Below are 26,253 nucleotides of genomic sequence, written 5' to 3'. Positions count from 1 at the left end.
TGTAAATAAAGGTTCATTTTGCTTACTTCATTGAGCTACTTTAATAGGTTTTTTGGGTGATTTTTAATATGTTTAATGTTATTTAAGACATTAAAAACTGACAATCGTGTATTTTATAATCTCGATTACATTGCGATAATAATCACGAGTAAAAAATATATCAGTATCATCTTTAATAAAATCTTATGTTATGATTTTTCTAACTACTTTAATTCTCAAGCAAAGACATATATCGTCTCACTGACAGACATTTTCATCTCATGCTTCATAAACAATATGAAATAAATACCATTGGGTTACGTAAAAACGTTTTCTTCAATGTTTATAAAATGAAATATTATTGAGAAGGATTTTTCCTTTTTTGCGAAAACAAGAGCTTCTATTAATTATTTCCTAAAAAATCATCTATTAGTTAATATAACTTAGAAATCGTTATTAACTCTATTTTTTTTTTAATATTCATATTCCTTGCATAAGACCCCGAGTATAATATTGGTATATATAAACAAAAATAAAAAATACAGAGGCTTCTTTAAGCTAATGAACAAAGTCTTATTACGAAAGAATAATATTACAATAAGACCAATTTAAAGACTTTCTGTTACATGAATGAAGGACAAAATGTCTTCTTTTAGAAATATTCTGTTTTCCTTTTGTCTGTCGGATATACTAAGATTTTTATGTCTGGTATTACAAGCTTAATTCTAAGCTCCTCTGTTGGAACTTTTTCATTACAAACTATAAGAGGAATACAAACACACAGATGTATATATATATATATATATATATATATATGTACACGTTTATATATATTACTTGGATTTTGAGGAAACAATAAACAACGTGTTACTATTTGAGTAATTTTATTAAATAAATACAAGAAATCATTATAGACGGGAATTCAATAATTCTGATAAAAATTTAAGTCACGTATATAAATTAAATAAAAATAAAAGTGAGTCAAATGTTAGAATTTGTTATGCTACTCATTTATCTATCATATTAACTATCAAAATATTGTAATTCAGATTTTAATTTGTTTTGTTAGGGACTTCTGATACTTGCAAACAAACAAACAAACATACAAAATACAAGAGCAGAAAATATGTGCCTAGTTTTATTACAAAGTAAAAAATATCAACAAAATCAAACTGAAAAAGTATTTGACGTCACAAAACAATCCATGAACATCAATAGCAAATGACTCACTCGGGTTACATAATGAAAGCCTTTGTTATCAGTAATGTGACAATAAAACAAATTATAAAATATTTCATTATTGTCGAAAATGAATGAAAATGCAATTTTTCAGAATTATGATATTCGGTTCATTCCGAATTCGTAAATTATTAGATAATTTTATTATGAATATATAATATCATTTTTTAAATTTAGGAAAATAGTTTTTTTTTATTGAAAACCTTTTTTTGCAAGGAAGGCTTGGAATATGACTCTACCTTATCGTATTTTAATTTAGTTTAACGACTTAAATAATGATAAAGGAATCGTGAAACAAATGCTGACATTACATTGATATAATGATACATTGGAAAAATCGTGAAATTAAAAGGATAACGAATAAATTAGAATTTACAATATATAAAACTTTAATTCAAACTAAAAATATTAATAATAATATAAAAATAAGGAGATATACACTTGCGACTATGATGAATCTAAATATATGTATATATTGTTTTATTAAAACAAGTCTCGAATTATTATAATTTTTTTTAAATATATCTGTCAATATCATTTATAACAAAAGATAAATCTAAATAATGAACGAAAATGAGGAAGAGCAAATTGTAGCTTTTAACTTTCAGCGCTGGAATTGCGAAAAATACCACTCGCTGTCCTGCATAAACTGTGTTGATATTTATAAAGCTCAGGGTTGTCACTTCAGAGAAATTTAACAGTGGAAATTTTTATAAATACCTTAACTAGCCGTTTGATATACAACTCATTATAATGCAATTTTTCTAAACGAAACTATTCATATAATTGATGTATTATTAGAGCAAAAAGCTTATACTAGAGTAGATACCTGTTAATGAAAGTATTAAAATTAATTTTCTCAAGTTTGTACGTGATGCAGCCAAACTTTATTACACAGATTTAGAAATTACTAGTGATCAGCATATTTTTTAATAACTACATTCTGAAATAGCAAATTTTCAACCCTATAACCGTAATATACGGATAAAACAAAGTGCATGGAAGGAAATCCTGCAATTTCTAGGTTTGAATGCCTTGCAAATGTCAGCTGCACATGAGTTTTATTGACTTGCAGCTTTATAGCTGGAATTATATACTCTGTATTTTAAAGCCAAATAACGTATTCCAGCTCGGATATTCCACATAGCATTCCAACTTCTTGGTGATTTTTTTTTGATTCGAAAAAAAAAAGAAACTGTACAAGAATCTCGTAAATATTTTTATCGTTGCAGAATGTCACATCTGTTTTCAGATGTATTTGATACGTGTTCGTAAAATATGAGTGAAACGTGAAACGGAACTTTGAAGTTATCGGACCTCCGTGGATAGGCCTCTTTAGAATTTATAGCATTTTATGGTCCATTTGCAGATGTTATTTTAGTTAGAAATAAATTTTATTACATTTAATTATTCATGAGCCATGGATCTTAATTAAATGTAGCTCAGGGTGAGTTATTGCTTTTATTTAAAATGATCTTTCGATACAAAGACGGTATGAAACGGTAATTTTCGAGCACTTTCCATAATGTATTAAAATGAGAAACGCTTTTGACTTAACATATAGTTAAATGTACATTAATTTGGTTATGTCTTTTCAGGTTCGGAACTGAGTCCTGTTATAATATTGTTGACTTAATTCGTAACATCGATCCGACTGTGATAAGTCGTTAAAGAGAGTAATTAGTGTACTTTATAAAAAATTAAATAAAATACAAATTCAATGTTATTTGTTGAATATTTAGCGCGTTAATTGTTGCAAAATTCGATTTAAGAAATTACGTTCGATGTTGTGTGGTTTTATGAAAGAGTAAGTCAGGTTTTTTATAGTGTAGTGTAGCTCGGTTTGGATTCCTTTCGAGTAAATTTTTGTGATTTCCACGTAGTGTCCCAAGAGTCAACAATGACGAAGAATTTTTTGACGGTCACCAGTATTGTCAACGAAGGCATTAAGGGCTCCAAAATATCCCAGCTTGGTCTCTCCAAATATCTCTCTCAATCACTGTAAGTAATTACTATAAATTTATTGTTAACATTAAACTAAGACTTACATGAAATTTTGTATTGCAATTCAAATGAACAATGTAGAGTGTGAAATCCAAGAACACAGCCAAATTCGAATGTGTGACTTGCAAATATTGCTTAAGTGATCTTTTCTTTCAACATTAAGTAACGAATGAAAAAAAACTACTAACATATGCATGTCCATGGTAGCTGTGTATCTTACAATAAGTTTTATTAAAATAAAAAGATAACAGAATTAATCGTTTTCCTGGAGTGTGATTTAAATATCTTTTATAAATTTAATGCTTCGTGATGATGAGACGGTTGACAGACATCCCTTTTTGGAACTCTTGCAACGACATTCAAATTAGCTTGGCATGTTGAATGGAAAAGTTTCCTTTGTGACGTGTTTGGGCGTAAATTTCGGCATTGATATTAAATGCGTGTTGAAGAATGATTATAAAGCACTAGGGGCGGTTTGTATGAACATCGAATTTGAGTGAATAAGTGACATTCTGCTAAAGGGCCAAATTCTTGGCGCTCGCCACAAGAGCAAGAAGAGATTGTAGCTATGAGACACTTGTGTCATAAGTTTTGTGTTGATAAGTATAAAAGTTTAGACCATAGTGTATGTCAATTAGCTTTTAAGTCGTGCAGGTGTATATTCTGTATAATTTAAAAGGGTATATTTTACAGGAATATTCAGAATTTTTTAGGACTGTTGTCCAATATAAACATTGTTAAGTTATAATAAAATAATATATAATAATATCCTTATAATCTAGTAATATAAGTGAGGTGGGGTGTGTATGAAGTAACTTCTATATAGGACAAGGTCCTATATAAACAGAAAGAACATACACTTGTGTGCAAATTACTAAGTTAAAGTTGAGCGACCGGAGGCTTATTTACATAAGTGAAGCCTTCATAGCAGCTTATTTAATTTTGGAAGGCTGCCTTTTGAATGTAACTTATGTTTTTGAGTTATGATAAGCATAATTCCTTTTGGGTTAAAAGAAATAGTAATAAAGGCAGAAATGATTCTTTATTTGCTTGGTAAGGATCAAATAGTAATTATTCTTGTCTGTTCCATTTCTCATATATGATAAAAGAAAGTTTCTATTGTGTGTGTTTATTTCTCAACTACGGTAAACTTACATGATTAACCTAGATGATTTTTTTTATTTTTAAGCTTGTTACAAATCTGCTTCCCAAAACATGATTTTGACATAAAAAGCAATCGAGGACAGATATACAAATTGGATAAATATAATAAGGTATTAATTTTAAACAATTAATTTATGTATATACACAAAAATGGTATTGGTAGTTTAATTTATACTTAACTAAATTACTAGCGGTGGTGGTGGCCTGGAGGTTAAAGGCAGGCCTCTCATGAGGGCGCGGGATCGAAACCTGGCAAGTTCTAACGTGATCTTTTCCGAGTCATATGTACTTTCTAAGAGTATTTAGACACCACTGACGGACGGTGAAGGAAAACATCGTGAGGAAACCTGGTCTTATAATTGAAAATTATAAGATTGAAATCGCCAACCCGTCTTGAGCAAGCGTGGTGGTAATGCTCTAATCTTCTCCATGTGAGAAGAGGCCTTTGCTCAGCAGTGGGCTCCGATAGGCTGATGATGATGATGATGATGAAATCACTAGGAAGAATATTCTAATTAAATTCGGGACTTAATAATGATTGAAAAATATTAGAATATACTGCGATTTATTTTCTTCTAATAGGATTTAATTACAATAAAAATCTCATGATTTCTATAGGACATATTTTTAAAATTTTGATAACTTCATAATATATAACAAAACCGTAACTATAATGATTAACTCGTTTAAATTAATAAATGTCTGCGTTTCGCCTACACCTATAACTTATCTCAGAATATTTAGTCAAATAACTTCTTTAACCCTAATGCCATTCATTATAACAGATACGTTAACAACTTTTAAATATTTTCAGTTAAATGTAAGTTACATTGCTGTTTTTATAAACAATATTAAAGTGATAATAATGGGAATAAAGACGGACGGTAATATATTGTATGCTATATTACTTCAAGATGCCATCATCATCATCATCATCATCATCATCAGCCTATCAGTGCCCACTGCTGAGCAAAGGCCTCTTCACACATGGAGAAGGTTAGAGCATTAATCACCACGCATGCTCAGGACGGGTTGGCGATTTCAATCTAATAATTTGAAATTATAAGACCAGGTTTCCTCACTATGTTTTCCTTCACGGTCCGTTAATGGTGTCTAAATACTCTTAGACAGTACATATGACTCGGAAAAGATCACATTGGTACTTTCTAGATTTCGAACCCGCGCCCTCGCGTATGAGAGACGGGCCTTAACCTCCAGGCCACCACGACTCCCAAGACGCCATACAATTGCAAATTTTAGTTTATGATCCGATTTACCACAGTCCACATCAAATGGCGATACGCCAAAGTCAACAGTTTGGTGGCGTATTTGTTATTCATTTGAAAGTTATTCTATGAAATATTGGGATATAAGTTATAGGTGCAGTCAGAAGGCAAAACTTAGATATTTAAATAAGGTAGTCAATAAAGTTTTAAGTGCGACATTAAGTATAACCAGTATCGAAATTGTCTGGGATAAAATTAATAAAATTTAAGTAATCGATTATATTAGATTATAACGAAAATTTTAAATTATAATCGATGTCGGTATATACGAATACTCATCAATCATTTTAAATAACCGAGTTTAATTTCAATATCCGTGCTAGTAATTTATTTAAGCATAAATAAAACTTTATCAATTTAATTATTTTGTGAATATATAAATTAATTGTGTATAATTAATATCTTTATATATTTGTCAGAGTTCGGCATCTTTAAGAAACAATTAATTAAATGTTTTGGGAAGCAAATTTGTAATAAACAGAAAATTTTATCTAGAATAGTTCTGTAGGTTCCTCGTAATTTGGTAACAAACAGACACAATAGAAACGTTATCTTATCACACAGGTGCGGTGGAACAGACAAGAATATTTACTATTTAATCCTAGCCACGCCAAAAATTACCTATTTCTGCTAAAACTCTATTGCTATGAGAAAAACAAAGAATGTGGCGAAAATATTTAAAATAGGACTTAACTATCGTAGAGCTAGTAAATGTTCAATACCATTAATTCAATAGCAAATCATATTATTATATTTTGACTATTTTTAGTATAAATAGCGTGTCTGTTAATGCCTTTGATATATATTCATATACAACATCCTTATTGCATGATTTACGAAGTCGCATAAAAATTGTGCAGAATTTTTTACTGAATGACCGAAGTGATTTTACTCTCGAGAAGACTAAAGCAAATATTACGCCTTTGATAAAGAAGTAATTATAATATATTGTCGTATTGAGATCTAAGATTTTCGCGGGTTTTATTCATTCAAATGAAACTAATATTTTAGGGATAAACTACGCGCGATTTATTTTTGTAAAAAACTATATACTCCCGACGTTTCGTCCCGTGATCACGGTTTCTGAAAAGTAACCGAAACGTCGGGAGTATGTACTTTTTACAAAAAGAAAGCACGCATAGTTTATACGAAAAACATAAGTTTCATTTAAATGAATATATTGTCGTTTTTGTAGAAATATTCTAATTACTTTAAATCTAAATTGTTTGAGTGAAGATTGTAGCATACAAAAAAAATATCTATAATTAATACTTTGATAAACGTCAAATTCTATCCCGTGATTATCAGGTTCCTGTCAAATTCGATTCTTACTATAATTAATCAAAAGAGAATTTCAGTAGGTAATATCAATTTATTTCAGAGAATTTTTATTAATAATAGCAAGTGGTAGATATTTTTCATTAGAAAAATATTATTTTGATCAAAAAATATCTCCGTGAGTCGTTTTAATCAAGATAGTTCTATAGGTACTTTCTGTATAATCACTAATTCATCGGTCTTCTTTACCTCATTGCTATTTCATCATATTTATAGGTGTTATATAAAATTTTGTTTGTCTTAGCAGAACGATTGTTTTTTTTTCATTGTAACTTCTAAAGTAGGTCATTTATATTTAAGTTTTAAGAAAGCCGCAGTCACCTAACACCCACATCCCTTTATATCACAACAAATAAGAGAGGGAGATTATACATACGTAAAATATCTTTGCGGAAAGCATTCCGTTCTCGCGAGGCCAAGAAAAATACTTTTCTTTTGTTATGAGAATCCGTCAGCGCTGTTCTATGGTAGAATTAAGGAAAAATATTAAAAAAAACACAGATCATACTTTGTTATTAAAATTATAAGAATTTTTTATCTAAGACTACCTGCCAGAGGCAGGAAAACGGTGATGCAAACGCATTTTTGATGTAAGGTAATGAATTTTATCAAATATTTCCAAAGAAAACAACCTGAATAGAAATTTTTCTCAAATATTTTAAAAGTTTTTTTAATTTTACTATGTTCTTAAATTATTTTGATGATAAATATCTAGTAGCAATTAGTCCGATTTTAAGCTGCAACTGTTCCGCCCAGGTCACTGAGCATATAGGATTTTAATCATTGATTAAACAGACTTCAAACGTCAAAATTACAAAAGGTATGCACTTTTATTCAGGTCACTTACCCGTTTTGAAAGTGGCTGAGAAATTTCAAGTTTCTGTTCCATTTTCTAGCAGACGCTATTTTCTTATTATGCTCTTCTATTTTGACTTTCATCTGTGTTGAAAGAGAATATATATCTTAATATAAGAGTAATATAAAATATATGGGAGAAAAGTAAGTGATTCTTGCCTAACTCGCAGAATGGTTTTCGCTTTACATATGTAAGAAAAGTTTACGAAACTATGAGTTTATTTATAAATCAAACTTGTATCTGTTTCAAATAGTTGAAGGAATTAAGTGCTCACAAAATTATTGACGCTAAGTTTCTTCCTAACAACAGCGGCAACAACAAAGCAAGGTCTTTCCAAAATTTAAACACGCGAAAGAAATGGCGAGTTATATAGTATGCAATAAAATGTGGAGGTATTACAGTCTTTACTGAAATGGAGCAGCAATTCTAGTAGAATACAGTATTTTCCGATCACTTGAACCATTTTAAGTGAATTTATAGTCCAATTTCGATCATTCCAAAATTTTATTTAACTGTGATCACTCTAAGACGAATTTTTATTTCATTGCAAGCTTTTCATTCAAACAGTATTTATATCCATATGAACCTTATAACAATTATTTTCCGGTTTAGAACCTCATCTGAAAAAACGTAAGTATCTTTAGGTATACCGCTAAAACTAGTCAATTCTGTTGTTTGAAGGACTATTAGACACCTGTATATTTCAAATGGGAAAGTTATAAGATAGGCTAGGAACCTTTTTATAATAAGTACAATGATCATGTCGAAGAGACGGTGTTTGCTAAAGCGATAACAATATTCTCGGGCTCTAAACCCTACCGGAATATGTGTAGGGCTATGTATATTTACTAAGGTCTCGTTGCGAAAGGCCAAGCTATGGTGATCGAAATAATTACACAATTCTTTATATTATAATGAAAAAAAGTGTCATATTTATCTTGACTGTTCTATGTCGTCCAGAAACATCCGAATGATATAATAAAATATAGTCGAAACCAAGTCAGTTAGGGTCGTAAAGCTTGCTATAAATTATATATCTTCCCAACTTTCGCATTTACTGTGTTATGTAAAAAGTTCATATTGAAATACGTGAATGATGCTCCACAGCTTTTTGTTCCATAAATCAAAATCATGGACCCGGATATTAAATTTTAAAAGTGCCAGCAAAACTCAGAGCTACGTCTAGTGTGAAACGGAATGACATCGTTTATAAAAACAGCTTCTGATTGATAAAGTCGCAAAGCATTATGAAGGATTACAGCAGCTAAAGTGTTTTAATAAAATATTGAAATAATTATATGTTTTCCGATAATGCGTGCAATAAATCATGTGACAAAGAAAAACATATAACTGTGACACAAATATATATTTTTAATAGATTGTGATTGTAGATTAACAATCCTTTTAAACAACTTATATAACCAATTTTCATATAAAGTCATTAGTGCTAATAGTTACTAACAAGATAATGCAAAAATAAATCAATTATGATTATTACTATTTTGACTAGATAATCCGTTTCTATGACAGTTACTTTTATCACGGATGTCACACTTTATACTACCTACTCCTGTGATTAAAAATATTCAACATAAGTTTATATGATACGTAGCGGTTAGCACTAAAAGTTTTTAAGTTCCCTGTAAACGACTTTAACCACTAGCTATAATAATAGTTACATTTCGACAAAACAGCGACTTTTTGTATGCTTCGGAGATAGTTTTTGTGCAAACAATCGTTTTAAATCTATCAACTAAACCATTTTACAATTTATCTCTCTTATCTTTGTTCTTGAGAGAAAATAACGGCTAAAATATGTGATGGTACAAATACGTATATTTTTCTAATGCAATGAATGCTTTAGCTTAGAATTGTTATCTGTAATCCAACACACATATTCCTTTTGATCTATCTCTAACTGTAATTACTCTACAAGAATGAGATCTAAGATTTTCGAGAGTTTTATTCATTTACTCTGTAAGAATTTTATCTTAACGACCCCAGTCTAGCAACCAGTGTCAAATATATGTCCGAAACAGTTTTTTTTAGGCTTATTTTAGTGGAAATTTTAACTTGTCAAAATTCTATTAGTATTTAATTTTTTTCTGATAAACTTTACGTTTGTTTGAATGAAACTATATTTTCTATTATAACATTTCCATTTTCAAACCAAAATTTTAACTTGAAAAAATTTTTTTTTCATGTAATAATTGATTCACATGATAAAAATGTTCTGAATAAAAGTTTTTGAGTGTATTATAATCGGATATAATTTTTTAATGAGCTCTTGATAGAATAAAGTCAGCAAAACCGAGTGTCTAATTGAATTGACTAAAAACACAAAGGAAAGAATTTTTAAGAGGCATTTGAAATGATTGCCAATATTGATTTACATTTTGAAGTGCGCGTAAAATTACAAGTGGTTAACTGTTTGTCTTGAATGAACTTGTTAAGGAAAAGTACTAAGTTACACTTATTTTGATGAACGAAAAATTATTGCGAGCTTGTAATTATATAATCTCGTTTGCTTTGATTTTATATAAGGCTTTCAGAAATCAAACTTTGAGGATCTCATTCCAATAATACCTATTCATATGCTGTACATATTACGATCTCTGATATAAATATTAATGGAAAAAAAAACTCCAATATTACATGTAGGTTTCATCAGTAAGTATTTATAGCTAACTGAGTTGTCCTAAGATCAATCAGATACTCGCATGAAAGGATTTTTATGTCGATTTTTGTCTGTATTCATTATTGCATTTACTCTCAAATGGATGGACCGATTTTGATGCAATTTTTTTCTATTTGAATTGAAACCCAGTCGTTTTGCAATGGTTCTAAGCAATATTTGTTTAATAAAAGTAAAGCAGTGCAAGAGTCGCAGATATTTATATATTTTATCAATATGACGTAAGGCATAGGATTTTTAAAAGATAATTAACTTTTATGAGTATTTTGAAACATTAAAAAATTTTTCATTATACTAACTGGAAATTATGATACAACTAATATTTTCGGATTTATTTCAGTACATTTTACCCAACTTTTTGATTACTTCACAGCAACCGTGATCAATGGCAGACAAGATAAAGTCTCTGTCAGTTATACTCGTTTCAAGTCACGTTTAGCTAAAAATTTCTTAATTTTCTCTTATACTGCTCCACATCCAGAGTTCGCAAAATACGCCGTATCTTGAGATCTAGTAAAGCTGTCACGGACATTTTATTTTATATTTTTGATTTCAGGTTAATACCTACCCTAATGGATATGAGTAAAATTAGGATATTTTTTATACTATCACAGCCCTAAGGAATTAATCTTGGTATCGAGTGCAACGTAACCAAAATTGTATGGTTTACATAAGGGCCATAAAAAAAATTTTCCTTTATGCCTTATCGTGATTCACATTGATTGAGACACTTAAAAATGAATTTGAAGTCACTTCATTCAAAATAAACGTATATGCACAATTTCATTTTCAGTTTATTCTATAAAGATAACCAATTTGTATAAAAGATTGAAAAAGTTTTAAAATATGTTCTGCTTAAATATTTTTGTTGATAAATTATCATACTATTAAGTAAGAAGGAAGAGCGTTTTCTTCTAGTCTCTTATAAAATAGTGGGTAAAGCACATTCTAACTTCTTGCATGTCAGACGAATTGAAATTTTTTAAAGTTTCAGAAGTCGTAAATTGCACCAAGCATAACAAACTGCGTCTCGTACCATGGAAAAAACAAATTCACATTTTAAACTTCTAGAAAATTTTTGTTACAGTAAATAATGGTCACAATTAGTCGAGCGAGCTTAAATGGGTTAAAATAGTTTGAATGTCTCTCCTAGGTCTTTAAATAATGAGGACACATAGTTTAAAATTTTTCTTTGACTATCCCAGCTACATCTCAATTATCTTATCACAATGAACTTTATATATTAATTTTAATTTTTCGCAAAGGTTTTCACAATATTTTTCTGGATGAGAACAAAACTTAGTATACATTCTGCTTACATACTTTGATGCTTACGTAATGTTCAAAATAGGTATCTATGATTTCAAGGAGGCCCTTGCCGATTAGTAAACAAATCTGCAGAAAATAAGAAATAAAAACAAATAATAGACTAGCTTTAAAATTATTCGATTAAGTTTTATGCAATCAGATCTTATGTACTATGTATCTGATCTGAATAAAAGATATTATTATTATTTATTTTCTATGATAATGTTTCTATAGCAAACTAAATTTATTTTGTTCATTAGATATGTTATACTCTAATAGAGTGCCTAAGTACTTTCTGCAGTGTTTTTAAAATAATGCATCACATAATGATATAATTACTATATATCTTATGACCAATTCGCACTTAAAAAAAGACGAAACTTCTCAGCACTTCATGGATTCATCGTGCGGATGCCAGGTCCATGGTGTTGCAGGGGTTTGAGCTTAAACAGTTCCCAGGTGTAGGTTTAAGGGGCTCCTATTTAACGTGCGTTAAATGCTCACCTCCACCGTCCAAGCTCTACCTAATCAAATTAGAAATGAACCTGCTAAGGGTGCCTTAGATGTACGTTCTAAAAATGAATTGATGTTAGTTCTAGATAGGCTCAAGTCTTTTGATATGTTGTAGAGAGATTTAGCTGTTCTACCTGTCGCTCTCACTTCTACCGCGTACCAATGTACGACGAACCTGTTCCTAGTGAGCTCCTTATACTTATTGACCTTGATGGCATGGTCTTTGGGGAGAGACCTTGATGGCATGTTCTTTGGGGAGAAACCTTGATGGCATGGTCTTTCTTTGGGTCTAGAGTATAGTTAATAGTTCTACAAACAATGTTGTATATTTAAGTGAATGAGATTCAGCATCAACATCTCCTATTTGACCTCCACAAATTTTTCGTGTAATGAGATAAATGACTGCATTTCATTTATAAAATTTCTTTCAATTTATTACGACTTTAGTAACTATTGTAAAGAGACTTTTTCCATGGAATAGTTGTCTAAATTATTACAGAACGGAGTAATTGGCGTCATGGTAATGAATTCTTATCACATAAACTGTACTTATCAATGGAAATGAAATATGGGGCAGGTTAAAGCTAAGAGTATTGAATATTTTGCTAAGAAATTAATATACTATATAATTAAAACTATAGAAACAAGCAGAATTCGGAATGTGACATCAAAATTTCAAAGCTTCCCGCCACATCCAAAAATTAATAAAATCTTAAAATTTTATCGACAAAATGTTTCTGCCGTAGACATTTTAAACCGATATAATTTATTAATTTATCTATTTTCTTTATAAAAATTTTTTTGAAGCAATATTCTTGAGTATTGTCACGTCAGAATAAGGAATCAAGATGACCTCCAAAAGCTGATATGAACGGGGTTAATGGAAGGCAAGAATCCAATAGCTTGTGCAGATCAAACCCGCATAACTCTCTACATGAACCTATGTTGTTATGATGTAGCAGTTCCAAATTCTGGAGGCAGGACATCGTGTGAGAATAGCGTGCGGGAAATGTTATCTTCCTAATGATTTACGATCCATCCGAATCGAGGTATCAACTCAAAGAGGGGGGCCTCTATTTTAAAAATCAGTTTCAATTACATTGACATCGACTTACAAAAAAGCCAGCTTGATTTAATAATGAAATGTTGTATGTAATGACATTCTTCACATATCATTTGTTTTTAAAATACATTTGATTATATAAGGACTTTATTGAAATGTCAATAAAAAAACTTTTTTGCATATCAATATTATTTTCGATAGATTCATTTTTTCTATTTGTTAAAATCCAGTTATACAGAATATTTAGTTTTTACTTATTAGGTAAATGTTGATCAAATTACTTGCACTAAAAAATATATGATTACAAAATATCAACTCGAGTTAATTTCACACCTCCAACTTCTGAAAGTCTTAATTATTTTTTATGCTGTCATAACTATAGACGCTTTGCTTTAGTTTTTTTACGATAAATAAATATGAATCAATGTTTCTGTTCACATTTAAATACAATAGATTATAACTTTGAAGCGTTAAAGACCTGCATTCGTATCTTTAGTAATATTTATAAATGTCTCACTGGTTTCCTGACTCAAAATGGTTTTCCCTCATCATTGTGGGACTTTTTGTATGTTGGCCCTCACTGTAACTATATCGTCTTTGTTAATATCCTCACATTTATAATAAAAAACTACCATATGTTATTCTTGTTATAATTATTCATTCTCTTTATAATTTTGAGAACAGCACGTACCTTAAATATTACTTATTGACAATACCTCCACAATTTGTGTGTAATATTAAATTATCAATTAAATAAAATTTACCAACATTTTTTTATTATAAGAACCGATTACGATGCAATAATTTTTCTTTTATTTTGATACAATTTTATGTATGGTTAATTAAAATTTAAATATTCTAAATAAATAAAGTTTCAAATGACGAGGTATTAAGAGCTCGCGATGTATTTTTAATTCCACATTATGTACCAAGGTTCTAATTCAAAAACCAATATTATATATAAAATATAATAAACAGATAAATACGAGTATATTATTAATATCATTTTAGTGACTATTTCTTGGTCCTTATTATTAATAAGCCGTGATTTCTTCTGTAATTATAATGTTATGATACTATCATACCTATATAGATTATAACAAGCGGTCAGTAGAACATTTCCATGTTATAACTTCATACGAAAGTTAGTGGCAATTAAACCGGTTCAAATTTAACGACGATTGCGTAAACTGCATCAGAATCTTTATGTGGTCGTAAAGATTTGAAAGGGTTGGCTGTTCTCGTTGGTCTTGTAGATCAAAAATAATGCCTACTCAAAAAGCCTTTACGTTGGTCAGAGATGTTTAGCTGTGGCTTTTCATCTGTAGAGATTATTTTTATTATACGTCTCCCCCAATTTTAATATTAAACCCTTAAAAATGTACAAGAATTTTAATTTAAAATTTCTGTTTCTTTTGCAATAAATTGGCTGTTTCAAAATTTATTACTATCTGTTGCATTCGTTCAATTTAAATAACGAATTCCGTAGAAAATTAATAACCGCGAGTTAACGCTTTCTCTCTCGAACAAATAAAATACTTTCCACACCAACAATAAATTATAAACATGTTTGCGTGTCGAAACTTGTCTTCGTTAAAAAAACAATTCTAAATACAATGTACGTATATATATATATATATATATATATATGTGTGTGTGTATAAAATAGTCTATTAAAAGTAGTCTTACTTCATTTATATATAAATATGTCTGCTTTATGATATATATTACTGTAATTCAATGTTATATAAAAAAAATATTACTGGACCTGAGTTAATAGTATCAAGTCTTGAAATTTAGTTATCCGGTAATAATATATATAATATCCGGTAATAATATATATATCCGCTAATAATATATATACTATTTTAAATTAAGTCCAGGGCACAATATTCGTATATAGCAAAAATAAGTTATCGATTTATTTATTACTGAAAAATTAATTTTTAACTTTCATAACATTAATCCTAGTAAAATTTTTAGAAGGTCCGGCAGTAAATTAAAAACAGTCTTTTTAAAATTCATTACAATGATTTGATGACGTCACACTGCGACCTTTTAAATTTTCAACTTAACTTTACATTTTTCTTTAACCTTGAGTACAGACAAAAATTTAATTATATTTGTACTACTACTATGATACGGAATAATAGTTTCGTTTATAATCTAATACGTTAATAGTTTTTTCGTGAATAGAATTCTTGAATTATTTGTCTGTCAGTAAATTATCTTATATATTTTGAAAACTATATGAATCAAAATTAAACCGAAACGAGAGTAGACTTGAGAAACAAAAAGGATTATAAAGATGTTACACAGATTACGCCGAATTTAATGAAAGCCTGATCTTTTGTGTTCAGTGGCTTATTTAAGCTAAGTTGAATAAGACCATAAAAGAGTTTGTTATTAGATTGTGTGGAAAACTTTGTGGTTTGGTAAACACATGCACATACATTATAAAACTCATATAAATATGCTCTTAATTGTAGATTAAAATATTCATACAGATGAAAATCAAAGACACAGAAACCTTAAGAATCAACACAAGGAATTAAAAACGGTTCCTTTTATATAAACTGATTAAATCTGAATAGGTTACCCTGTTAAAGTTTTCCGAACAATCAAAAACCTTCTGAATCACACAATGCACTCTCGTAAGCAACTTCCAGTGCTTAGTTCAAAGGAATCGCTGAGAGAATCGATTTGCAGATTTAATTAATCCTTCTACGGTTACATCTTGTACTGAATTATAAATAAACTAAAGAAATACAGATGTATCAGATCTATATATAATTTTAAGATGTTATTTTTAATCGAATAGTTTTGCTCGCGACTTCACTTATTTTTCGAGTTGCAATTCTAACAACAAATATAATGTCTTGCAACCTTCTAATGTTTTGCTCATTTTTATTTGATTTGAATTATTGTGAGAAAACAATATAATTAATATTACTACAGGTATATTTTAAATGCCAGCATATAAAAATGTAGTATATATTTTTTTTTACGTTGGCAGTACTGAGACTGTTGGCAATACTTTTCTCCGGTTTTAGCGCGTTCCTTTGTTCTCTGTTTGTTTGCCTACTTTTTTTTTTATATTTTGACCTCCATTCGATATTCTATTGTATGTTTTTACCTTAATATTTAGCACAAATATAACAGTTATATACTTTTTTATAAACAATACTTATAATTTGAAATTTTTAACTCATATTTGCTACGTCAAGATAAAATATAATTGGTGTAATACGTTTGTAAAACACTACATCTCATAAATTGTTTCACTTTAATGTGACTAAAAGAGTATAAATTATATACTGTTATTTAGGATTTACTATTATAATATAATGCACTTATTATTTGCTAAAAATAAGTCAGAACTCCAGTACAGTTCTGAACGTGACTTTGCATTAATAATGTCATTGAATTTGAGAGCTGAAGCATAAAGTGAACTAAATTTTTTGATGCTTTAAACATAGTTCTATACTGTAACATGTCTGAATACTCTAAATAATAAATACAGTGTAAAAAAAATAACAGAATGTGTCACGGCTTGACTTCTGCTCGTTTACATTTTATATTTGGCAAAATAAACATTGTTATTTTATTTGATGTATTTTTTGTTATGTTGTGCAATTTTCTGCAAATTGAGAAGGCTATATAAGTCATTTTCATAATAAGATGAGAAATTCACACATTAGAAGCTTAGCCATTTTATCATTAAGAGGTTTAGCTTTTGGCAATAGAACCTAAAACAACATCGGACTTCTGACTGTTTAGACTAAAACTTGGTTTTAACATTTCAACAGCTCATAGGTAGTGATACAAGAAAGATTATAAAGTAATTTGCATGATATACATTTAATAGTAACGTAATTTGACTTAAATTATTTTAAAATTTATATATAACCCACGAATATATTGAAAAACTTATGTTGGGATGAATGGAAACCGTTTCCTATGCAATGATAACATAAAAGATAAACTCCCATTATTATTATAAGTCGTAGTGAACTGGAGGTTAAAGGCGGTTAAAGGCCCGCCTCTCACACGTGATAGCGCAGGATCTAAACCTGGCAAGTACCAATGTGATCTTTTCATATCTACTTTCTGAGAATATTTAGACACCAGTGACAGACGGTGAAGGAAAACATCGTGACGAAACCTGGTCTTATAATTTCAAATTATAAGATTGAAATCGCCAACCCGTCTTGAGCATTCGTGGTGATTAATGCTCTAACCTTCTCCATGTAAGAAGAGGCCTTTGTTTAGCAGTGGGCTCCGATAGGCTGATGGTGATGATGATTATTATGATTATTGTAATATTAATATAAAACTCTGAAAAGCGCCTTGACATTTTGGGACGAGTACGAGTTGTGCTTGGTCTTGAAGAGTAGCAAAATCCAAAAACAGCTGCTGCTCTGGTCTCCGTAGATAGCATAGCGATAACAAGGAGGCGACTGAGTAAGGTGACTGACATGACGTTACTTTGGTATGCTACAACACAGTTGATCTTTTAGCAGATTTTGTTTCCCACTTTTAAAACAAACTATTGTTATATAATTTGCAGACCGCGCTGGGAGAAAAATGTGCAACTGCACCATGTTCCAAAATTTTTGGAAATTTAATGGAAACAAAACTCAAAAGCGTCTTTCATCGGTAAAAGACATCTGAACTAGAATTTTCCAGAAGGTATCCGAGGAACAGGAACCACCTACAGTTATTAGTAATTGAAATGTCCTTCAACTCTCAACTTGGGGTAGTTCATTGGTCCCAAGGTGTCATATTTATTCTTAACATAGAACTTGGTAGTTTCAGTTAGCCATTCGTCTCTTTGAAACTTCGGGCAACCACGCCTGAGAACATCTATATTTATTAGTACCTATATTTGATCTGACTCATTTTTTGTCCCTATCCCCATAAATCCATTTTTCTTCAGAGTTGTGCGGATTTGAGTGGCGAAACTTTTCTTTAAAGTTGTAGCCTTTTAGCCTTTTGGCCTCGAAATACTTTGACGTCCTTAGAAATAGCGAGTGAGCTAGTTAGGTAGTAGCCTGTTTATTATTATTTAAAATGGGCAACGATTTTAAATGCCAAACACTTACACCATAAAAACACTTCACTTTCCAACAAACACTCCAGACTTTTACCTTGAAAGCCTAACTTTAGACTATGAATTAATAATAACGTTAGCAACACTGTGCAGATAGAAAAAGTGTAGCAACAATGATAAAATGCTCGTGTTTGACGTTCTTAATAGGTTGGAACGAAGAGTAGAAATTGGCCCAATCACGTGACGGCAAACAGTCACATCGCGTAACAAGAAAGATGACCGGTTTTCTCTCATAATAGACTTCACACGAGAAACAGAAACCATAATAGTAACGTCTGTAATGTGAGACATGCCAATGTTAAACAGCCAGAAAAAGGAATTTACAAAACTTTATTTTAAAGTATATATCAAATAAAGCCATTTTTATTAGTTCCTTATACCTTAACTTGTAATTTACTAAGATATTCTATTATATTTTTAAATTTAACGTTTTAAAATTGACTTTTTGTGGTCATTTGTTTAATAAATGCATTTTATACTACGGTTATTTTCGTTTGTGACTGTAGGATATCCAGAAAAGGTCAGTTAGTATGTAAAATTAAAGATAAATCATGAAAAGCAAGTATTAAGATATCCGTCGACATTTTGCACATCATATAGGCATTGCAATGAATCCCAAGTTCTTTGTCATAGCTTGTATCTTCTGAGAGTATCTTCAGTTATCAAGCAGGTAGTTAAATTTGCCACCTGGTGTAGAAAATCGGTCCTACTCTCGTGAAAAAGTATCTAACAAAGACAACCTTTGCTACATATGTAGTAAAGATAGTAGTCATATTACTAACAGCAACTCTTAGGTTTCACAACGTCTTGCATATTTTCTTTTTACCACAAGACGTTCTAAGAAATTGCTTCGGCGACAATAGTAACTGGTAATATTATACTTAGATATGAATATTAGTCGAGTTCTTTGGTTTGTCTGTTGAGTTAGTATTTATATAAAAGTATTTAAAAGACACTGTAGCTTTGGGATATACTAAGTGCTTTATTTATTTTGCATTTCACCCCAAGTTTTGGTTATAGAAACCATGATCAAGGGGAGACGAGATGAAAGTACCTATGATATCGGCATAGCCTTAGATATCATTTTATAATAAGCACTCGAAAACTAGAAAACAATCTCAAACTACTAAAAATTATATATTTATAAGATTTATTTTTACATAAAATCGTATTGAAACAATTTATTGTTGTCAGTGTCAGTGTCAATGTCAGTGGAACGTCACATGCAATATTTTATTTTATATAACATTTTTATGTTAGCTTTTCCCTTGATAAAATAATATTTAATTGTTGTATATATTTTATTCTATGAAAATTATATTACAAATGAGAAAAATATTCAACTTTTAATGCATCATTACCGCTTTGAACATCCTGACCTAGTCGCGAGAACATTCGATCCCTCGTGACTTTAGCAAATCGATGGAAACTGTTACATGTTATTGAATTTCTTTCCTTACTTCGGTGTAATAAGGTTGATTTTACACATGCCTTATTTCGAAGTAGAGTTTTTCACCAATAATGGTGCCATTTACAATTTTACTTACACTAATTTAGCACGAGCAAAGTAGTTCAATCGATAAACAATTGAAGTATTATTTTTTCCCTTACTGTTTGCTGTATACTGATAATGTTAAATTTAAACACACGAATATCTCTAAAGAACTGCTCTGATTTGATTTTTCAACATGTCATATAATTCTCATATAAAAATATTTAACACTTAATGTTCCAACAAGGGAATCAAAAATTATTTGTCTACAAATCCAACGATTTTCTATAAATTTAACTATGTATTTTATATAAAAATGTAGTCTATATAAAATATCACATATAGTTTTCAGCAAATTAATTCTTTTACTAAGTTACGTAACTAGAAATATGATAATGGAAATGATAAACCATGCCCTCCTTAAATCTCTTAAGTTGATTACCCGATTTTAAGTAAGTAAGTTCAAAGAAATAAAATAGGCACTGAGTTATATTTGTATTACTACAACAACTTACTACAAGCTCTACTATTAGAAGCATAAGTAACATCTACCCCCATAACACCTTTAATTAGAACCGATTAAATAGTACTACCGCGGTATTTGCTGATGTACTGAAGAAAAAGAGCTAGCAGCGACTAAGACTAATTACATCAACGAGAATCGTTGTTTAGTTTGGACATAGGGGTTTGAAAACTTCGTAGTAATTTTTTTACCCAAATAACTCTTGAATATAAAACTTTTATCACAATGAATCTTATTTAAGATTTTTTTTTCTTTGAACACTCATTTGAATCACTCAAAACTACTTTTATACATCATTTGCGTTTTGATCTGTCAAATATCTGTCAAATATGTTTGCCAAATCCTAAACTACGAACAAACTGTTTAATAAATTTTATAAAACGAAGATAATTAACAGAGCATCTGTAATAAACGTTTGAGACTGAATCATGTAAAAAAATTTTGACTTTCAATTTTGCCTTCAAGAACTGATTCGTTACAGAATCTATAAAATTATCATTTTAATTTAATTAATTTTTTCTCTCGAAAATTATATCTAATGAGGCTTGAAAGGCCTGCCGTCTTGTTAACGACAGTTTTCTACATTTATCAAATAAGTACCGTAACTTAAAATCTTTATTTTCGCTTCGTTAATAAATTGAATTGAGGGAATAAAAAACAAGTCTGTATTTTGTGATGCAAGCGTTTAATTTTAAATTTACATAAAATTATTCTTCTTACTTATAAGTTATTAAAATCTCGGTGTTAATGTTAACATTTTTATCGAAAATTATAATGGAAAATTAATAGTACGCAAGATACTCCTCTATAAATTATATTTTAATCAGCGTATTAAAGTGAAAAACAAAATACAAATTTAAATCACTTTTCAGAATTTTACACAAATACTGATCACTCATACTAATGAGTTATAATATAAATCCCAAGCGGTCAGCGGATGCGAAGTCATTGGCTCTGCCATATTGGCCTTGCCTTACGTGCCCAGTACATTACGCTCTACCCCCACTCCGAAGCCTACTGTAATCCGACATGTGACAGATGGTGTCAAAAACTTAACGAAATAAACACACTTGAAAATCCAAATAATATAAAAAAATATATGTGTTTGTATATACGTACGTGTGTTTATCTGTAAGTCAATCACATAAGTAGTAGGTGTTTAACACTCGACTTGCTGGCAGATAAATGTGAGGAGGTAAGTTTTGATTAAATTATCAATGTTTTGTTCTGCCTTCCCGGTTAGATTTGCAACAAACCCTTCAGCTACAAACACTTAACTCTTAACTCACGCGCTGTCATCGATAAAACATATTTGTCACATTCAAGTTCTAAGATAAGAGTTCACTAGTTTTCTAATGTTGTTTTCAAATGGAAAGAATAGAATCTCTTAAAACTTTATTTCTAGTTCTTCCTGTTTGTCGTAAATTTGTCTTCTCACTTGTTATTTTAAAGTTCTTACAATAGCAATTGTTATTCCAACTCCATATCTCTATTTATATATATATATTTATTATTTTTTTTAACGTTAAATTTTTATTATAATATTAATGTTTATTACTTAATTTTCTTAGAAACTACATATAAATTAACATTATAGGTATCATATCGTATTCAAAGTGTTTTACAATTTTAGAAGAACGTACGGTTAGTACTGTTATTTTACATACATACATTTATATATGTTTAGATATTTATAATATTTTAATCTCCACATTGTCTCACATTAAAGGTTTTTAATGTACAACCAAGTAAATTTATTATATACATAATATTAAAAAGTAATTACATATAATATATATATTATATCGCTAAATAAAATAGTGTATTTATTTTTCCGAACGTCTCTTAAGCAATGTTCTTTCGTAAAACCTGAAGAGGTAGTATTACGAACAGTGAAAATATTAAAGTCTTTTGACAGCACGTCAATACTTATAATGCCTGGCGCTCGTAAAGTTTCAGAATGTATCGCAAGATACAGCGTAAATATATGAAACGTGATAGAAATAGTTATATAAGGCTACTCACACACTATACGTTCATGACTATGCTTTCTTTATGTTGTGTCATAACTTTATTATCCAATAACATTTGTTTCATTTAATAGATATTGTCGTTCTAAATATTTTTATACGTCCAAATTCTTGTATAAGTCCCGATGTAATACAAATGAGAATTCACCGATTTCAGTGTCACGATAGTTTAATTAATAAAATAACTCCGGCTCCACGTCCTGAATTCCGCTCTCGTGGAATTTCCGTTCTATATGACTTTTATTTTAATTCTGCTTTTTGTTTTTTAGCTCGAAAATAAATTCCGATACTGTATACGCGCCGTGTGCCTACAATGGGGATATTGTTCAGAAAGCTTTTAACAGTAATATGCAGCAAATATGAAGCCTCCAAACGTTACCTTAACGAGCCTCAGCCTTAATAAAAGCTGTGGAACCGTTAAGCTCTGTCTTTTTAATTCACGGAAAGTTTCAAAATAAATAAAATTGATAGAGATATTTTAATATAATTAAATAAAAAAAACTCTTTTTTGCTAAAAATCGTTATGATTATAGTACTTTTAGCATTTATTGGTTCTTCTTTTTGCTATTTTTTATCTAGGGTTATTTTTATATCAGCTCTATTATCTTACACGATTTCATCAAAATGGGTTTAGTTTAGCATAGTTGAGTAAAACGACACTCACATAGGAAGTGTGTGTTATATTTAAATATTTTTTTTACATTTTATATTTTGTCTAATGAATATGAATAGATGAATATAATTTTGCCAAAAATCTACACCAAAATTATATTACGAATAATAGTAATGTATAAATTCTTTTAAAACTGAAAGTGATTAATAATATGTATTATTTTTTTACAATTGCCTTGACGTATGTATGTCTATATATCAATTGAATAGAGATAGACATCGCATAATCATTACGTTTTCTGTATAATCTAAATAAATTATGAAACCGTTAAAAAGTCCGAATAGAATAGAAAAAAATTATGACACTAACTACCAAGTCGTGGTGGACTGGAGGTCAAAGGGCCCGCCTTTCATACGTAAGGGCGCGGGTTCTAAACCTGGCAAGTACCAATGTGATCTTTCTGAATCATATGTACTTTCTAAGAGTATTTAGACACCACTGGCGGACGGTGAAGGAAAACATCGTGAGGAAACCTGGTCTTATAATTTCAAATTATAATATTGAAATCGCCAACCCGTCTTGAGCAAGCGTGGTGATTAATGCTCTAACCTTCTCCATGTGAGAAGAGGCTTTTGCTCAGCAGTGGGCTCATATAGGCTGATGATGATGATGATGATGAACTACCAAGTTTATAATGTACAAAAATAATAATTAAAAAAATCGCTGTGCGTGACGTCCGCCGCACCGCACAGGAAAAGTGTAACTTCGTAATCTTGGAATGAAGACAGGAAAGGGTGAAATTGATTTTTAAGTAATTTTGAATGTTTCTTTAAGACATACTTTATTAACTTTACTTATAAGTCACAATTGATTGCTCGTATGCGTGCGAGCGCCACGCATTCCCTCTCGCTCTGTCTCTTTTTTTATGGAGGTTTAAATATTTAACACAACCTCTTTGGAAGTCGCAAAAGAAATTTCACTTCAAAAATAGCTCCAAATAATACTATATTCATATTCGTTTTATACGAACATTTGCATGCAGGTCAGATTTTCTTATAGCAATAAATCGTTTAGTGCTGAAAAACTATTACAAAAATGTATTTATATATTTAAATCAATTTGAAAAATGCTCAACAAAACTACCCTCCAACGTTCTACGTGAACAGTCTAATCTATTCCGACTTTCAAACTAGTGTCTAGGCACTGCTTTTCAATAGAATCAGCGTACACAATTGAATTTCCAAGAACTTGACGAAGTGCCTTCAAGTTTTAATCAGATCAAGGGACTCGGATAGTATTATTTAATATTTTTGTCATAATCTTTTTCAATAATCGTCAATGAAAGACTTAAACACAATTCTGCCTTTATTTATTCCGTTTCGTTATTTTTATCTGTAATCAAAATAAAATATATGTTTGAATTAATATTCCCAACCTATCACCTGTATTACAATTTTTTACCAATCATTTATCAATTCTATGAACGTTCATACAATATTTTGTAAGGAATTATTTTACAGGTTGGCAATTTTGAGGCAACAAAGCGTTTTGAGGCTTGATTGCATTACGTAAACAAATGTGCACTGTGTATGTGTCAGCGTACACAAAGCTGTGGATATTACAATAATGACCTATTTATTTTTTATTATGGTGTCCAGTTTTGAAGTAATTTGTTTGTGAAAAATCCCTATAAAGCTGTTAATTTGGCATAATTTTTAATTTAATTTGTTGTGATACTTGTTGATATAATAACGTAATTTGCTTATTCAATAATTTTATGAGAGAATTTAATATTTTATTAGTAGTAGTAGTATGAAAACTTGTAAATATTTTCTTGTTTTATAAGAATTTACTAATCAAGTATTGCTGGAATTCTGTATAATAATCCTAGAAATCATCATTTATATTTGTAGGCAAAAGTAATTCAAATATTTTAAAAGGTATTTGAATTGTCGTTTTTGAACTATAGTTTTTGATCCCCGGATAAAAAAAAATTGTTATAAGTTTGACGTCGATATCTGTGTCTGTGCCTATTTATTTGTGTATTTGCATATGTTCGATGTATGTGTGTGTGTCTATGTTTCCATTTATTTGTGTATTTGAATATGGTCGATGTATGTGTGTGTGTCAAGTGTCAGTCTGTATATGTGTGTGTATTTGTATATGTCATCATAAACGTCAAACAAATCGACAGATTACGATGTGGTTTTTTCACTTGAAAGCCAGTTTCCTTGTTGACGTCATTAGGTAGGCTAAGTTAACATCGGTCGAACAGAATAAGGTATCACATATTTCCGAAAATAATGTAAGGCAGGCATTATGGCACATGATTAATAAGTAATGTGCATCATGAATGATTAAGAAATGACTTTTAATGCGTATAGAGTTTATTCTTAATCTTAAAAAATTTAATTTTATAGATTGTATATTTTTTCTTTATTACAAACATTTCACTTTGACTAACAGTTTTTTTATACTATCAATGTTTAAGTTCAAAATTATATGAAGCCTCGCTCATTCTGTGTCAGTAAGTAAATCTGTTTTGAGTCAGTAAAATCAAAATCATTTTCCTGATACGCCTGAATAGAATAGATACATCTTTATATATCTTCTTAAAAAAACTTGTACCGCTTCTAGTTGTTGACTACTGTATGCGAATGTATGTGCATATGAATGTTTGTTCATGAATTCAGAAGAATCTTTGTCTCCTCTTTATGACTTCAGATATATGTGGACACATTTATTATCCGTATAAAAACAAAAAGCTTAATTTACGCGAAAAATTATGTTAATAAAATTAAATTTTTGTTTAAACCCAAATTATTTTAATAATTTCAAATTATGAACAACCTAGTAATATTTCAGGAAATAAATGTGGGACATTCCTACAATTGTAATATGTAGCTATGTTCCGCCTACATTTTCTTTTTATCTCTATGTCCTCTTTTTTTTTAATGCATTTATAACTTAGATTAAATTTCAGAGGACTCATTTCTCTCTTGTTACAATCTTTTAAAGAATGTTACTTATTAAGTAT

At 29.8% G+C, this 26,253-nt stretch overlaps 1 protein-coding gene across 4 annotated transcripts in view; it reads left to right on the top strand.

Moving 5' to 3' along the window:
• LOC116776442 (synaptotagmin-7) overlaps positions 1-26,253 on the top strand; it is a 468,926-nt gene that overhangs the window by 267,038 nt on the left and 175,635 nt on the right. The window contains exons 1-2 of one of the 4 annotated variants that reach the window (XM_061525677.1): positions 2,824-3,025; positions 3,102-3,219. The exons of the other annotated variants lie outside the window; for them this stretch is intronic. Coding sequence (XP_061381661.1) covers position 3,025; positions 3,102-3,219 — 119 coding nt within the window. The 5' untranslated portion in view covers positions 2,824-3,024. Of the gene's footprint in view, positions 1-2,823; positions 3,026-3,101; positions 3,220-26,253 lie in introns of those variants that run through there. 4 annotated transcript variants of the gene reach the window in all.

Source organism: Danaus plexippus, chromosome 30, assembly GCF_018135715.1.
Source record: "Danaus plexippus chromosome 30, MEX_DaPlex, whole genome shotgun sequence".
Classification (NCBI taxonomy): domain Eukaryota; kingdom Metazoa; phylum Arthropoda; class Insecta; order Lepidoptera; family Nymphalidae; genus Danaus; species Danaus plexippus.
This window is presented reverse-complemented; position numbering and strand designations above follow the sequence as displayed.